A 15,925-nucleotide genomic window follows, 5' to 3' on the forward strand; every position below is an offset into this window, starting at 1 on the left:
AGGCATGTGCCCTGACTGGGAATCAAACCCTGATCCTCTGGTTCGCAGGCCCATGCTCAATCCATTGAGCTACACCAGCCAGGAAAGTGATATATATTTTTATATTGTAGTCTCTACTATACTTCTTAATTTATTAGTTAGCAGTTAGCAAATATTCTTGTTGGGGCTTCATATTGGGGCTTCTTTGGCCTGAAATTTGACAAAGCCTTGAGCTTCTCCTTGGTCCTGTTCCACAGATTCCAAGTCCTTTTCTCTCTCAAGGAAACTATTCTCTTTGTTCGTTAGTTGCTGCCTTTCTTCCTCTACTTTTCCCACCTCTAGTTCCTCAATTGGTCTCCCATGATTGGCATGGCTTTCCATTCCATTTCCACCATGCCAGCTCCCTACCATCAAAATCTTCCTCACAGCCCCCTTCCCCACTTTGCTGAAACTACCTCTTGCCAGAGAGGCAGAGTAGATCCCAAAAGGATGCTACTTGGATGACGTTAAAAGTTTGTATTAAGACCTTTTATCTACGACAGCAGTGTCTTGTTCAGGCAGCCCTATCCAAGATGTAGAACAAATCAGGTAAGCCATAAATTTCTTGAATCTTGTAGGAGATGTAGAACTCTACCTCCCTTTCCTCTATTTTTTATTGAGGTATAATTAACATATAACATTATATTCATTTCAGGTGTTCTACACAGTGATTCAATATTTGTATATTCTTACCCCTTTGCATTCAGTTTTTAGATGGTTTGCAGAGGATATGATGGCTTTCTTTGTTACAGCCAATTGATAGGAGGGACTGGAAAATGGGAGTGGAGCCAATGAACATGTTTGAGACTAAATGATTTCAATTCTTGGGAAGTATAAAGTGCTTGAAAGTTCACCAAGTACTTTCAGGCACATTATCTCTTTTGTTTCTCAAACCAATTTGGAGGTGGGCACTGAATGGATCCACATCATTATTTCATCAATAAGGAAACTGAGACCATAGTCAATTAAAGGATATTCTGCAGTAATTTGGACAACAAGTGGAGGGATCAGAATTTGGAATATGAATTTTTGGTTATAGGACTATTTTTTAGATTTCTTATTGAATAGATGAATGAGTACATGTTTGATTTGGAAATGTTATTTCCAACTTTGAGTTAAGGATTCACTCTAGTCTTTGTGCAGCATGATTTAAATTCTCAACAATATTAATCTGGTAAAATGATAAACATTTCATTTATTAATTTGCTAATTCATTCTTTTATTCACTTATATGTTTCCTAAGTGCCAACTTTGTACCAAATCCTGTGCTGGATTCTGAGGATACAAAGAAAAATGAGTAAGAAGACATCATCTCAGGTCTCAAAGATCTCATAGACTGGGGAAATAACATCTCAATAGTAAACATAAGAGCAGCTGCTTAGGAAATACCATTAACAATATCCCAAGTCGTATCCCTTTTTCACAGTGAAAATGGCAGTTCTAAAAATGGGGAAGTCTTTTATTTTGGGTACATTGATATAAATAATTGCCTTTAAATTAAATTCTGTCTTGCTAAAAACAGAAATGAAAAGTTGCAGCCTGTTGTGGTGTGTGTGTGTGAGAGAGAGAGAGATGGGCGGAAAGAGAAGGAGGGAGAGATAGGTGCAGAGAGAGGGAGATAAGTGGAAAGAGAGAGAAATGGGTATGTAAAGGTAGTTGGGAGCTAGGGTATTGCTAAGTAGTAGCTATGGGGGACTTAGTAGGTAGTACTAGTGAGTTCCAGTTCTTTATGTATGAATTGTATAGAGGATAGAGGTGATAAGGATTATTGTATAAGAGCTGATCTTAGATTTCTTCCAAATAAATGGTAAGCAGACCTAGAGTATTACTATTCCACTTGCTTTAAAAACTTATACCCAGGCTCTTTTCTAGCATGGGTAAATTGATTCTGATCAAATATTACATTTTTTGAGCATCTACCTCTCAGTGCTAGGTGCTATGTTAAGTATTGTCAGTGCATTTTCTTGTTAAATCTTTAATCCGACCCTAGGCAGTTATTAGTTACACTTTATAGATGAGAAACTGAACCTCAAAGAGGCTAAGGACTTGCTCAAGGCCATACATACAGTGAATAACTTGATGGATGTGGACCAAGTTGAGTTTCAATTTTCAACTTTTTTGTCCTCTGGCCTTACTGCAGTTTTCATCATTGCACACCACTTCAGCTTTATGTTTCATAGTGGTCATTAAGTCTACACTCCATTAGCCAGAGCTTCTTGCCTCCCTTCAACATGATTCTTCCCTAGCATGTATTTAAGTAATCCTCAGAAAAGCTTTTACAGCCTCCCCGGGCACTGTGGCTCCAGGTTTTTGAGTGCCTTGGATAACTGTAAAATGGAAAATCAAAGTAACAGCTAATTTAGGAGAAATGAGTTTGGGATGTGAATTTCCTGGACAACTTGTCATCTCTGTTTTACTTTCTTACATTCATAAACCTATCCAGAATGTCCCTTGAGAACTAGGAGTAATGAGGATGATGGGGAAAGGCTTCCTTTCCAAGAGCGCTTCAGCCAACTGCCTCACCCACTCCTACTTTTCTATTTTCTGTGAAGACATGGAGGTGGGAGCTAGATATGAATTCCTTTTAGCCCTGAGTTTATGCCATGATTTTCTTTCCCTCTGGTTGGACCAAAGTGAAAGAAGAATTTGAATGACTACCAGCAAGACCATGGGTTAAGAAGACTGGGATGCATGAAATATAAGCAGTGAATATATGCTTAAAATACAGGGTTTGTGTCCAGGTTTTGTTGGTTACTATCTATGTAACTTTGGACAAGTTACAGTTGTGAGTCAGAATTCCCTCATCTGTAACTTAGAACATAAATTCTAATTTCATATATGAAAGGATAAGTCTAAAAGTGTTTTTGTTAACTCAGAAAGGGCTTAAAGATTTAAATGGTTGCTTTTTTATGATCACAAAATGAATGCTACACTTCCATGATATAACTGTCCTGTTTTTCCTAAAACCCTGAATATGTGTGGCTTAAGGGATGGAACTTTGCACCCTCTACAATTGTAGTAACTATGACCTGAGGGAAGTGGACTGCTTATTATGTACTGAGCAAGTGTGAAAGGAGGGTTATATACTTTGTGTTCAGGAGATGGCAGGGAGAGTAGGCCCTCCAGTTCCCCCTCTTCCCCCTCCAGAGCCCCTTTGATTTATTCAAACTTAGCATTTGGGGCTTGTTTCAAGTAGGAATGTCTGTATTTGGCTGGGCTTATTTAACCTTCTTTATATATAATAAGGATTTGTTGACTTGGTAAAAAAAAACATTCTCCTTTCCATTTTCGAGGAGTAATTGTGCTTCTTCACTAGACATGAGTTCAAAACAGTGAGTTGAAAGGGGACAAGCTTATACCAAAGAATCAGAGATGGTCAGAATTTAGAGAAGAACCTGGAGGTCAGGCCCCTTTTGTAGATTGGGCAATTGAAATCCAGTCACAAAAAGAGATTAGACCAAGTTTACAAAACTATCATGGTACATTCAGATTGGAAATCAAAGGACTTCTACTCCCAGGTCGATAGATGCTCTTTAAGGCCCCTTCCAGCTCAGATGTTCTGTGATAACCATGATTTTGACTCTTTTTTACTATGCATTGGGGACAACAGTATCTGAAATCCTAGCTCTGACTTAAGTGGGAATATATGCCCTTCCCTTCCCTTTGATATTTTTAGTAGTCTGGCAGATGGTTGGAGTGTGATTACCACATCTAATAGTTTCATACCACTCTTCATTAAATCACATTTGTGAGTTTTGCTGATTAACAAAGAAATGATTACCATGGGGAGTGCATGTTTGAGTATCTGCCCCCATCCCTTTCCCCCATTGTGCATAGTAGTAAGTTTATCTGCTCTGATTTGCCAAACTGTTCTCTTCTTCATGTGCTGAGAGCAAAGCAATTTCACAGAAGTCACCTGCTTCATCTTCCTGCCCTATACAAAAGCCTGCCTCAAGGTGTTGGAGGCCTGCTTTGAATAGGATTTTGTTTCAGAGTTCAATGGTTTGGGGCAGATGGGTAAAGGATTGTGGTGGTGGTGAAGAGGGCTTGAGTAGTTTTTCATTATTAACATGAAACAATACACTTAATCCCCTAAATCAAGTCTGTTTTTCTCATGCACATTGGCCTTTCTGCCAACATACCAGTAATCAACATACCTGATGTCTTCCAGTTTTCAGCTTTTGTGTGTTTTGCTAATAGGAACAAATCTATCTATCTACGTATCTTTCTCTTTTTTTGTGCCTGTGTCTCTATGTATTCCTGTCTTACTACGTCAATGTGTTCCTGTTTCTTTCTGTCCATTCTTCTGTCCTTGTATGTCTCTTTGCTTTCCTCTATTTTTCCTCTGGGTTTGGGCATGTTAATATCTTTGTGGACATTTGTTATTCCAAGCCCATGAGCCATTGGGTCTATGTGTACATCTCTTTCTTTCTGTCAGTGTATGGATTCTATATCTGGTTGTTTTTTATTTGTGTGTCTATGCAAGCCTATTTTTGGATGACTACTTCTGTTTGTGTATTAGCCTTTCTTTTTGTGTCTGCTCTTCTGTGTATTTTTCCTTGCCCTTAGTGTCCTTGTCTCCATGTGTCCCTCTGTGTATATACACTTTGGTGCATGTTCCTACTTATTTAGTTCATAGTTCTCTGACCATGTGTCTTGCTTTTTTGGACCCTTGTAACTTTTGTCTTATTTATATTTGTATATATGACCATTGGAATTAGCCTCTTTATATTTTTGTGCACATCTCTTCCTTTTAGTGTGTGTCAATTAAGTTTGGGAAGAGGTATGTTTGTAATCAGCTGGGCTGGTTATCTATGTGTGTGTCTCTGTGTGTGTGTATCTGACTGTATGTGCACTGGTCCTTGTATCTCTCTGTTTCTCTGTAACCAGATATTTCCATACAGCTGTCTCTTTGTCTTCCTCTCCATTTCTGTGTTGTTGGTTGTATGTCTGTACATATGTATCTATTGATCTTACAAGAAGCCCACTTGCTTTTTGAGATATCTTAGATGTCTTGAATTTCCTGCTTATTTTCTGGCTTGCTGGCCACCATGGTACTTAGGTTTTTATTGGTAATTAAATGTGCATAATTGTTCATATATGATGTCAGAACAGTCCATTAAGAATTGTACATGATATGTTTAGTAATGGGGCTGTTGTGTGTGGAGAATTTTGGGGAAATGAGTGGTGTTTAAATTGTAAACCTTTTCATGTTAATTGTATTTGAATTAAATTTGAAAAGGCTGGCTGCATAAGATATATTCTCTTAGAGAAACAGCATATTGATAGAAGAGAAGGTATCTATTTGTACTGTGAAGACTTATTTTTGATGTTCTTTACTGGAATAGAAGATGTTACTTTTCTGGTTTCATTTGGCTTTTTGTTTTGAGGAGTTATTTCAAATGGCTCTGAGGTGAAGTTAGAGCACAAGAAGTACAGACACAATGGATAATGAAGAACAATGGCTAAATGGACCTGTTTCTCCCTTGTATAGTCAGCTGGGAGCTCAAGATGGAATTCATAGGAAATGGACAGATGAGGGCTGTAGAGAGAAGCTTAGCAGGACCACATCTCTCCTTAAACTGTACTGCTGTGTTCATTCAAGGAATTCAGAAAAGGAGGAGGCCAGTTTTTTCTTTCTACCGGAAGGTTACCAGGTACATTTAAAACCTAAGTTCTTCTAGTTTTTCATTTTTGACTTGATATATCCTTTTTGGTTCTTGTTTTGTCAATACAAAAAGGAAATAATTTAAATGTGGCTAACATTTGTATGTGTATGTTATATGCTATTCAGTTGGCTGTGACTCTTGGCAACTCTATATGAATGAGTGATGTCCATAATGTCCTGTCCTCAAGAGCCCTGTTCAGCTTCTGTAGACTCATGACTATAACTTTTTATGGAATCAATCCATCTCATAATTGGTTTTCCTCTTTTCCTGTTGCCTTCAGTACTTCCCAACATTATCGTCTCTTCCAAAGAACTTACCTTTCTTATGACACACAAAAAGTAAGACAGCTTCAGTTTTGTCATTTTTGCTTCCAGCGATGTTTCAGGCTTAACTTACTCTAAGACCTACTTGTTCATCTTTCTGGCAGTCCGGGGTGTCCATAGAGCTCTCTTTCAACACTGTATTTTACATTTTTTTCTGATATCACTTTTTGTTCATTTATCTAGTGTGTATGCAGAAATCTAAAGAGTACGGTTCCTTCTCAATTATGGTAGGCCCTGAGAAGGAAGTGGTCACTATATCTAAGTTATCTAGATGTCTGCAATTAATTTGGTATTGTGCTAAGGGAACATCTATCTAGAATTCAACTGCTTTAAGGTCAGTAAAGAAAGTTCCATGAGACAGGCTGACAGGGTCCAGAGGGGAGAGGGGAGAGAATCATAGGGGAAAAGGGGGTGGACTCACATGAACAAGTATAAAGGACACATGGACAATAACTAAGGGCAGGGGGCAGAAATGGGAGGGAGGTGGGGAGCACTGGGGGGGACAGGCGGGGCTGGGAATATAAGACAGAAAACTGTACTTGAACAAGAATTAAATAAAAATAAAAAAATTATTAAAAAAGAAAGTTCCATGAGCATTTTAACCTAATCTTTCTGTAAGATTATATGAAAAGTATTTAAAATAATAAAAGATGAATGAATGCCTAGACATACTATCTATATAAATTGACATAATGGTTAAATAATTGTATCTGTTTTGTAAAGCAGATGCTTTTAACTTACCTTGAACTACTGAATGTAGAATAGTTCAGATAACAAAACCCAGTGGTAAAACATATCTATGTTTTATAACTCAGACAGTTGAGGTGAGTTTCTCTTGTTAAGTTGTTTTGAGTCTGTGGTGCTGTATTTCAGTCAGAAGATGGAAGTTTGTATGTGGGATCCACATTCTAGCCAACCAAGATTATTTCAGACCTTGATTTTCTCATCTGTATAATGGTGATAATAAAGGCTGCCTCAGTAGCTACGACATGATTACATACAAAAACTTTTTATATATTTAGGAAAAATTAGAAAAATAAGGACAATGGATGGATTTTTAAAAATATTTTATTTATTTATCTTTAGAGGGGAAGGGAAGGAGAGAAGGAGAGAAACATCAATGTATGGTTGCCTCTGCCGAGGACACACATGTATCGTATGCCCCCTGCCGGGAACTGGCCTGCAACCCAGGCATGTGCCCTGACTGGGAATCGAACCGCGATCCTCTGGTTCGCAGGCCCGCGCTCAATCCACCGGGCCACACCAGCCAGGGCTGGATGGATTTTTCATAAAACAAAATTTATTCATTTAAAATTATATTCTGAGGTTGTCTTTTGTACCAAATACTGGCCATTCTGTTTTACTTGGAAAACTTTGAATAGATTTGATTCTGCCATTTTGGGGGGGGAGGGGGAGTATTGTATAAAAGGAGAGTCATGACTTTGCTGATATAATATATCAATGGTAAAAATAGTGTTTTATAATGTGGCATAAAAATATGCAATTTTATTAATCAACAGATATTTTATGTGGCAACTGTTATGCCTCAGGTATGTAAGGATTCACTTATTTTCCTTTTAATTTTTTGTAAAACAAGAAATTCAAATCAAAACATCAGTTAAAATCTCATTACAACAAATATTATAAAGAAACTTTTTGTATCATCTGAAAGAATGGATATCCCAGATGTTTGCCAATTTATATTTATTTAAAAATTCTAGTGTTTAAAAGAAAAGGACAGCTCCTTGGAGTTTATTGTAATTTTTTACAAAACACCAATCAGATTTATTTTTTCTGTTTGATAGTATGATGGAAGCTGGATTTCAAGTTGTAAGTTGATTGTTAGACTGCAAGGTAAGCCTTGAACCTTGAGGAACAAAAGTAATCAAACCAGTCTATCAGACCACTTTTAAAGTAGGAAACTCTGTCATGTATTTGGCTAGTTCAATAAATTATGAGTAGTAAAAAAAGTTTATATGCCTCAAGCAGCACTCTAAAATTTGTTCTATTGTGCTTAATTGTTTTCCAGACTAACATACCTTATCTGTAGCAAAGATATTATGTATGCATAAAGTGCTCTGACATTGTAAAACAACAGCCCAGTGAGGTAGGTAAGAATCTTAATGCTTGCTTTATAGAATAAATTGAAATTCAAAGGCATAAATTAATTGGCCTAGGGTTCTACTGTTAAAATATGACAGAGCAAGGATTTCAACCTAGCATGTAGCTATCTTCATATACATATTTGTTTTATGATTATATGGAAGTCTGCTCACCAAATACGGTTTCTGCTCTTTGAGGTTAATGTTCTGCAAAGCAGAGACTGGACGGCCATTCAGATGAAGTGTCTTTACTTTCAGAGGGCCTGTAGCAGTGCTCAAGTTCAGGAAAAGCAGAGACAACTAAAATACACCTTCAGAAGATACTTGTGTAATATTTTAACCTTAGATAATTTGGCTTTGAGTAAGAAAGGTGGAGTAACATGGAGGAACTAGTTCTTTGTATTGGTATTTATTTATCTTGCTCTTCTGAAGTCTGGGCCAATAGTCCTATTTGTTCTGAACAGTCCCATACTGTTTTTCCTTTTGAGGACAACAGATTTGGCACAGATGGACTGATTTTCTCAGATACCACGTGGAAGGCTGCACCAATGGACTTGTAAAAAGTTCCTCTGGCCCTTCAGATCTATGACATTTGCTCAGCATCATCTTATCACAAGCCTTTCTTTGTGATACCATCTCTTTTGCTTTTGTGAGGCTCCTGCCCCCCATTCTTTGCCCTACAGTTTCAGGGTGTGTTAACACCCTCTCATTCTATATCAGAGGAAATTTAGGCTCCAAGTGGCAAAGGAACTTCTCCAGAATCACACAGCTAGTTATTGCCAGAGTAAATACCAATTTTGAATTTTTAGGATAGGTGATTTTATTTTTGACATTTTAGTTTATCCTGAAAATTTTAGAAAGGATCATTAGAAGTAGCACTTAAAATACAATTGCTCTTTTTTTTTTTTTTGCTCAATCCCTCCACAGATTCATGTTCATGGGCAAGAGTATGGTGATTGCAGGGGGAAGGGAAGTCTGAAGGGGTTAAATGGTAATGGAAAAATACAATAAAAAATTTAAAAACTTAAAAACAAAAATTTCAAATTAAAAAGAATTGCTCCAATTGGTGACTGAAGATGTAGTTAAAGTTAGCTCTTGTCATCCAAGAGCACTTTGAAGATAACTTTTCCTTAGTCCTTGTCAGTAATGCTTTCCCATTTCATAATTCTCTTGGGAATGTTGATCTAGGACAATGTTTCTGGAACTTCAGTCATTCTCAATAAACTTTACTTTCATAGTTTTTGATTCTCTGCCCACCATCTATACTGCTTTGTACTTACATTTTTCTTTATATTCCCTTGCCTTTTGCACTTACATTTATTTTCAAAACAAACTTTTACATCAGTGTGATAAACAAGAAGCCAGAATTCCCTCCCTTCTTTAAAAAATTATGGAAAATTTCAAAAATACACTAATCTAGAATAATGTAATATACCTCCATTATCAACATCTTGTAGTTCTTTTTTTTCATTTACTCTCCACTTACTTTTTTTCTTGCTGCAGTGTTTTGAAGCTAATTCCACATATATTTCACCTATGAATATTTCAGTGTACATATATGTCTAACAGGTAAAGACACTCTTTTTTACAAAACCATAAAATCATCATCACACCTAAAAAATAAATAAATAAATTTCAAGTACTATCTAATAGTCTGTGTAAACCTATACTTTTTAAATTTTTAAAATTTTATTTATATCCATGGTTGCCTCTCGTGCATCCCCTGATGGGAACTGGCCTGCAACCCAGGCATGTGCCCTGATGGGGAATCAAACCGAGGTTGTTTCACAGGCCCCTGCTCAGTCCACTGAGCTACACCAGCCAGAGCTGTAAACCCATACTTTTAAAATGATGATCAAAATAAAAGCATAACTACTAAAAATAGTTTACTGTAATGCCAACCTTAACTCACATCATCATCACATAAGTAGTATATATTTCACAGCTGGGGAAACATTGCTCTGGGTTTTATAGCTACTGAAGAAGATAAAATTCCTTTCCAATCTCTGGGTCCTATTCTCCAGACCTGCAAAATGTAATAGAAGTGTGGGAAAGATAAAAGTAGATGATCCTTGAGTTCCAGCCAAGAGAGGTAGGTAGATACACTTCACCTCCTCACACAAACAAAAGAAGGAAGGAAACAACTGATTTAAAAAAAATGGAACTTCCAGAAATCAAATTATATGGAAGCCTGACAACCAAGGAGTTAAAGGAGAAACATTCATCCAGACTGGTAGGAGTGGCAGAGATAGGCAGCTGGGTAGAAAGGATGCATGGCAAGGTGGTAGCTGGTGGACCAGGTGGTCCCACATACGTGTGCAGATGAACTGGAAAGAACAACTAGGAAGTGAGACAGACCACAAAGACCAGGGTTTCAACATGGGCAAGATAAGGCCTCAGAATCCCTGGCTATAAAAACCTGTGGAGGTTGTGGTGGCAGGAGAAACTGCCAGTCTCTTGAGAGTTGGGTGAGAACCAAGCAACTAGCATTATTTTGTCTCTGACCCCTCGCCACATACAATGCCACAACACAGCCAAGTGGGTTGCCTTGCCCTGGCAAATACCTAAGGCAGAGCCTCTTACAATGTAGCAGGTGTGCCAAAATAAAGAAATATGGCCCAAATGAAAGAACAGATCAAAACTCCATAAAAAGAACTAAGATATGAAGAGATAGCCAACCTCTCAGATGCAGAGTTCAAAACACTGGTATTCGGGGTGCTCACAGAAATGATTGAGTGTGGTTCCAACATACAGGAAGAAGTGAAGGCTATACAAACTGAAAGAAAGCAAAATATACAGGGAACCAACAGTGACACGAAGGAAACTGGGACTCAAATCAATGGTTCAAAGCAGAAGGAAGAAATAAATACTCAACCAGAACAAAATGAAGAAATGAGAAATCAAAAAATGAGGAGAGGCTTAGGAACATCTAGGACAACTTTAAACATTCCAACATCTGAACCATAGGGGTGCCAGAAGGATAAGAGGAAGAGCAAGGAATTGAAAACGTATTTGAAAAATAATGGAAGAAAACACTTTCAACCAGGTAAAGGAAATAGAAATGCAAGTTCAGGAAGCTCAGAGAGTTCCAAAAAAGCTGGACCCAAAGAGGAACATGCCAAGACACATTTTAATTCAATTCCCCAAAATTAAAGAAGAGAATCTTAAAAGCAGCAAGAGGAAAGGAGACAGTTACCAACAAGAGTTCCCATAAGACTATCAGCTGATTTCTCAAAAGAAATCTTACAGGCAAGAAGGGGCTGGAAAAAAGTATTCAAAATCATGAAAGAGAAGAACCTACATCCAAGATTATTCTATCCAGAAAAGCTATCATTTAGAATGGTGGGGCAGATACAGTGCTTCCCAGATAAGGTCAAGTTAAAGGAGTTCATTATCACCCAGCTCTTATTATATGAAATGTTAAAGGGACTTATCTAAGAAAAAGATCAAAGCTATGAACAGTAAAATGACAACAAAACTATCAACAACTGAACATTAGAAAAACAACCTAAGCAAAAACTAGAACAGAAACAGAATCACAGAAATGAAGATCATATGGAGGGTTGTCAGTGGGGAGGGGGAGGCAGAGAATGGGGGGAAAGGCACAGGAAGTAAGAAGCATAATTGGTAGGTACAAAGTAGACAGTGAGAGGCTAAGAATAGTATATAAAATGGCAAAGCCGAAGAACTTATATGTACGACCCATAGACACGAACTAAGTGGGGTGGGCGTGGGAACGCTGCAGAAAATGGGGGTACTGAGTGCAGGGGATTAAGGGGAAAGAAAGAATGGGTAATGCATAATCAATAATACATATTTTTTAAAGTAGGCTTCTGCCAGCACATAAGGACATATGATTCTTCTAAGTTGTGCTTTACTTCAGCTGTGAAAGTCTTATTGGACATCACCCTTAGAAGGTACTTTGAAAAATACAGATGATTACTAGGTTTACTGAAGTGATCATATTGTAATGTATGTAAATGTTCAATCACTATGTTGTACACACAAAACTAATATAATATTGTGTAACAACATTACTTAAAATGAAATGAATAATAAATAAAAATACTAGTAACTAAGTTTATTCCTTCCTGACATGTCTTTTAGAAGGTAATAAGTTCTAGCATTACCTCATAGTTGGATTTGGCTTGCTTTGTCCTTCTCCACCTAGCCTCTCAAACTGAGGCAGCACTCATTTATACACTTTCCTAAAAGACTATATTTCTAAAAACCCCTATTTTCAAAACAGAAATATAGTCAAGTGCCCCAAGAACCCATTGGGCTACTTTGGACACATAGCTAGTTTCTGTAATCCTAGGTTTTGATTAGTCTCCCTCCCTTCCCTACTTAGGACTTTCATGTCACCCAGCACCGAGACCTATGGGAAATGGTTGTCGTCATAGCTGACTTTATTGTCTCTCAGTTTTCCTTCATTGGCTTTGCAGCAGAGACTCTCATACACAAAACCTTTGCAATGGTATTGAATTAAAAAGGCTTGAATCAAATGTAGTGTTTCTCGATATCTCCCAATTGCTTCTCAGTCTTTGAAAGATAAACACTCTTACAGAAGTGCTACAATTAATCCAAGGAAAAGAAGAGATGTCAGTAGAACTTTCCTTCCTTGTACATGTGTGGCAACTGCTGGGATGGAAGCAATTAGCCTAAGATTATGTATTTACTAGCAAAACTCAGAGAAGAATTTTTTACTTCTCTATTGAGATTAGAGACTACAAGGTTAAGATTCTGACTTTCTGGTGACACCAAAAAATATTAAGTAAGGTAAGAAAATCATAAAGATCAACCCAAACAACATAGCTGATTTTATTTCTTTCTTTGAGGGCAATTTCTGAGTAGTAACTGGTGGGAAAGGTAAGGGAATTACTTTTTTGTAATATAAAATATGTGGACAGCATATATGATTTCTGCTAATTGCACTCACAGGGTTTCTATGGAATCAACATACTTTCAAGTGCATTGAATGCATGTAGAGGAGAAAGACAGATCTGCTGAGGGTATGAAAATTGGGCCAATAATTAACACATTTTCAAAGCTCCATAAAGTAATTATTGGACAGTGGAAAGGAGCAGGGTAGGAAGAGTAAGGAAGTATGTAGTTGAAATTATTTTTTAAAAGAAGAGGGAGTGAGAAATGGAAAAACTGGGCCATCCATTCATTGAAAGTAAACCTTGAAAGTGGTCCAAAAATCTTAGAAATCCTTGACTTCTTAAAAATGATAAGTGTTTTTCCCCCTGACAATTGTAGAGGTCAGAGAATTCTCTTTTCTATTGCAAAACATTGAAGATATAGAAATAATGATAGGTAGCTTAGCTCTGGCTGTGGTTAAAACTTTTGCACTGTGCCTTTAGGATGCATTTGCAGTTATACACCATGTGGCTATACCAAATACTTTATGGATTATCGAGTGAAATAGCATTATGGGTACTAGTGTTTTGGTTTAAAAGAAGTAATCAAATGCTCTTGGTCAGGTACCTCAAAGAAGGCAGTAAGGACTTTCAGAAACTCAAATTTTAAGTTCTGTACTGAGATACTGAAATGACTTCATGGCTATGGAGAAACAATGTGGAAAAGCCACCATCTCTCCCTTCCCTGTAAGTCAGACTGAGAACAATATGAAAATACCCATTAGCATCTCAGAAATGTAATTGTCAACACTTTAGCTTAAATAACTTGAGATGTTATCTCCTTTATCTCTTATATTTGGAGTGTCTATTTAGAGTGGACCCGTGGTACTAACCATTCAGTGCATGTGGTTTCCTTTTGTTTGCATAGGAAACTGATGTGTTGTTTTTGAAAAATATCAGTTCAAGTTTTCAACTAAAACTTTGTGTTTAAGTTTCACATGAGGAAGCAAAGAAAGAGAAAAACACCTTGTCAAAACAGAATGAAGAAACAAATAAATTAGAAATGCATTTCTAATTTAGAAATAAAACAAATGTCTTTGCAATTTCCAATAAACCTCTGGGGTTTTATGTACATTACACAGAATGATTTTCTGTCAACTAGTTGCAAAATCATAGAAGCTAGGAGACTTAGAATGTATATCAAAAACTCTTTCTTCAGAACAACAAATGGTTGTACTCCCATGTCCGCAGCATGACTGCTGACCATGAAATCCTCATGGCAATCTGAAATATGGATATTTTGAAATCTCCCATTACAGCAGACTTTTAATTCATGCTCTCAGTTGTACTACCCTAAATTTTCTTTTTTCCTTTGATTGTTGGTGCTAAGAGTGGTAACAACCATGCTGCCATTTGACTACATTATGTAGTTGATAAATTGAGTTGACTGTACATGAACCCAACCCTAACTTCCTTGGCATGACATCTATCTACTGTGCCTGTGAATGAGCTGTCATATTGAATGTGTACATGGACAGTAAGACTATGGGACTGTTTGCAAATTAAATAATGAGTAGGTGCCTCGGAAGCTACAGTTTAAAAAATTGCTGTTTCCCCCACTTACTGAAACTTCTCTTTGGAAAGAAAAACACATAAAGGTAGAAAGACAGGTTGACAAGCATCCTCTTCCTGATACTTAACTAAGTTGAGATAACCTGGTCTCAAGTCTCAGATGTCATGTTTTCAGCAAAATGCCCTCCAGCAGTGGAGAATTTTATTTTACAAGTATGGTTTTTGGAGCTGGTGCACTGAAAGCCTGTAGAGAGGGCTCTTCTTAGGCTGATATGTTAAAGGATTGCTGGTGGAAAGGGCAGTCCTTCTAATGTAGTTCTCTCCTCCTTAAAACACCTGGCTGTATAGCTCTTATTTTCTTTTCTATTTTTGTTCTCTCTCTGGGAAAAATTATGATAGATTTTCATATGAGGCATGTTGCCTTTTTATAGCTGTATTAATATAAAATTTACATATCATAAAGTTCACCTGTTTAAAGATACAATTCAGCATTTTTTGGTATATTTACTGAGTTGTGCAACCATTGCCAAAATCAATTTTAGAATATTTTCATCACCCCCAAAAGAAACCCTGTACCCATTAGCAGTTTCATCCCATTTCCCTCCATCCCCTGCAGCCCTAGGCAACCTCAATAGATTTGTTTATTTTGTATACTTCATATAAAGTGTATCAAGCAATATGTGGTGTTTTGCATCTGTCTTCTTTAATTCAACATAATGTTTTCAAGGTTGACCCACATTGTAACATTTATCACTTTTTATAGTTAAGTAATATTTCACTTTATGAATATATCACATTTGTTTTTCCAGCCATCAGTTATTGGACATTTGGATTTTTCCTACATTTTTGCAATTCTAAATATTGCTCTTATTAACAATTGTATACAAGTTTTTAATAGACATATGTTTTCATTTCTCATGGGGACATACATAAGAATGGAACTGCTGGGTCATATAGTAATTCTACATTCAACCTTTTGAGGAAATGCCAGACTTTTCCAAAGCAAATGCATCATTTTACACTGCTACCAGCAGTGTATGAGACTTCCATGTTTTTCTCATCCTAAACAACATTTATTGTCCTTTTTAGTTTTTTTTTAATAGTGATCCTAGTGGGTGTGAAGCAGTGTCTCATTGTGCTTTTGATTTGCATTTCTCTTGATGGCTAATGATATTGAATGCCTTTCAATTTATTTACTGGCAGTTTTGTGGATCTTTTTTAAAGAAATGTCTATTCAGATCCTTTGCTCACTTCTAATTGGGTTATTTGTCTTCTTGTTATTGGGTTGTAAGATTTTGAAATCTATTTTGTACATACTTGTATTTTTAACAATGATACTTTAAAATTATATGATGTTTTTTAAAGGGCACTTGTGTAGT

General features: G+C 36.9%; 1 protein-coding gene across 2 annotated transcripts in view; it reads left to right on the top strand.

The window, feature by feature from the left end:
• LOC118979369 (androgen receptor-like) overlaps positions 1–15,925 on the top strand; it is a 144,622-nt gene that overhangs the window by 28,254 nt on the left and 100,443 nt on the right. The window contains exon 2 of one of the 2 annotated variants that reach the window (XM_037035399.1): positions 1,262–1,585. The exons of the other annotated variant lie outside the window; for it this stretch is intronic. Coding sequence (XP_036891294.1) covers positions 1,262–1,319 — 58 coding nt within the window. The 3' untranslated portion in view covers positions 1,320–1,585. Of the gene's footprint in view, positions 1–1,261; positions 1,586–15,925 lie in introns of those variants that run through there. 2 annotated transcript variants of the gene reach the window in all.

The sequence above is a fragment of the Sturnira hondurensis genome, unplaced genomic scaffold (genome assembly GCF_014824575.4).
Source record: "Sturnira hondurensis isolate 20B ecotype Veracruz unplaced genomic scaffold, ASM1482457v3 Scaffold0022305, whole genome shotgun sequence".
NCBI lineage: Eukaryota > Metazoa > Chordata > Mammalia > Chiroptera > Phyllostomidae > Sturnira > Sturnira hondurensis.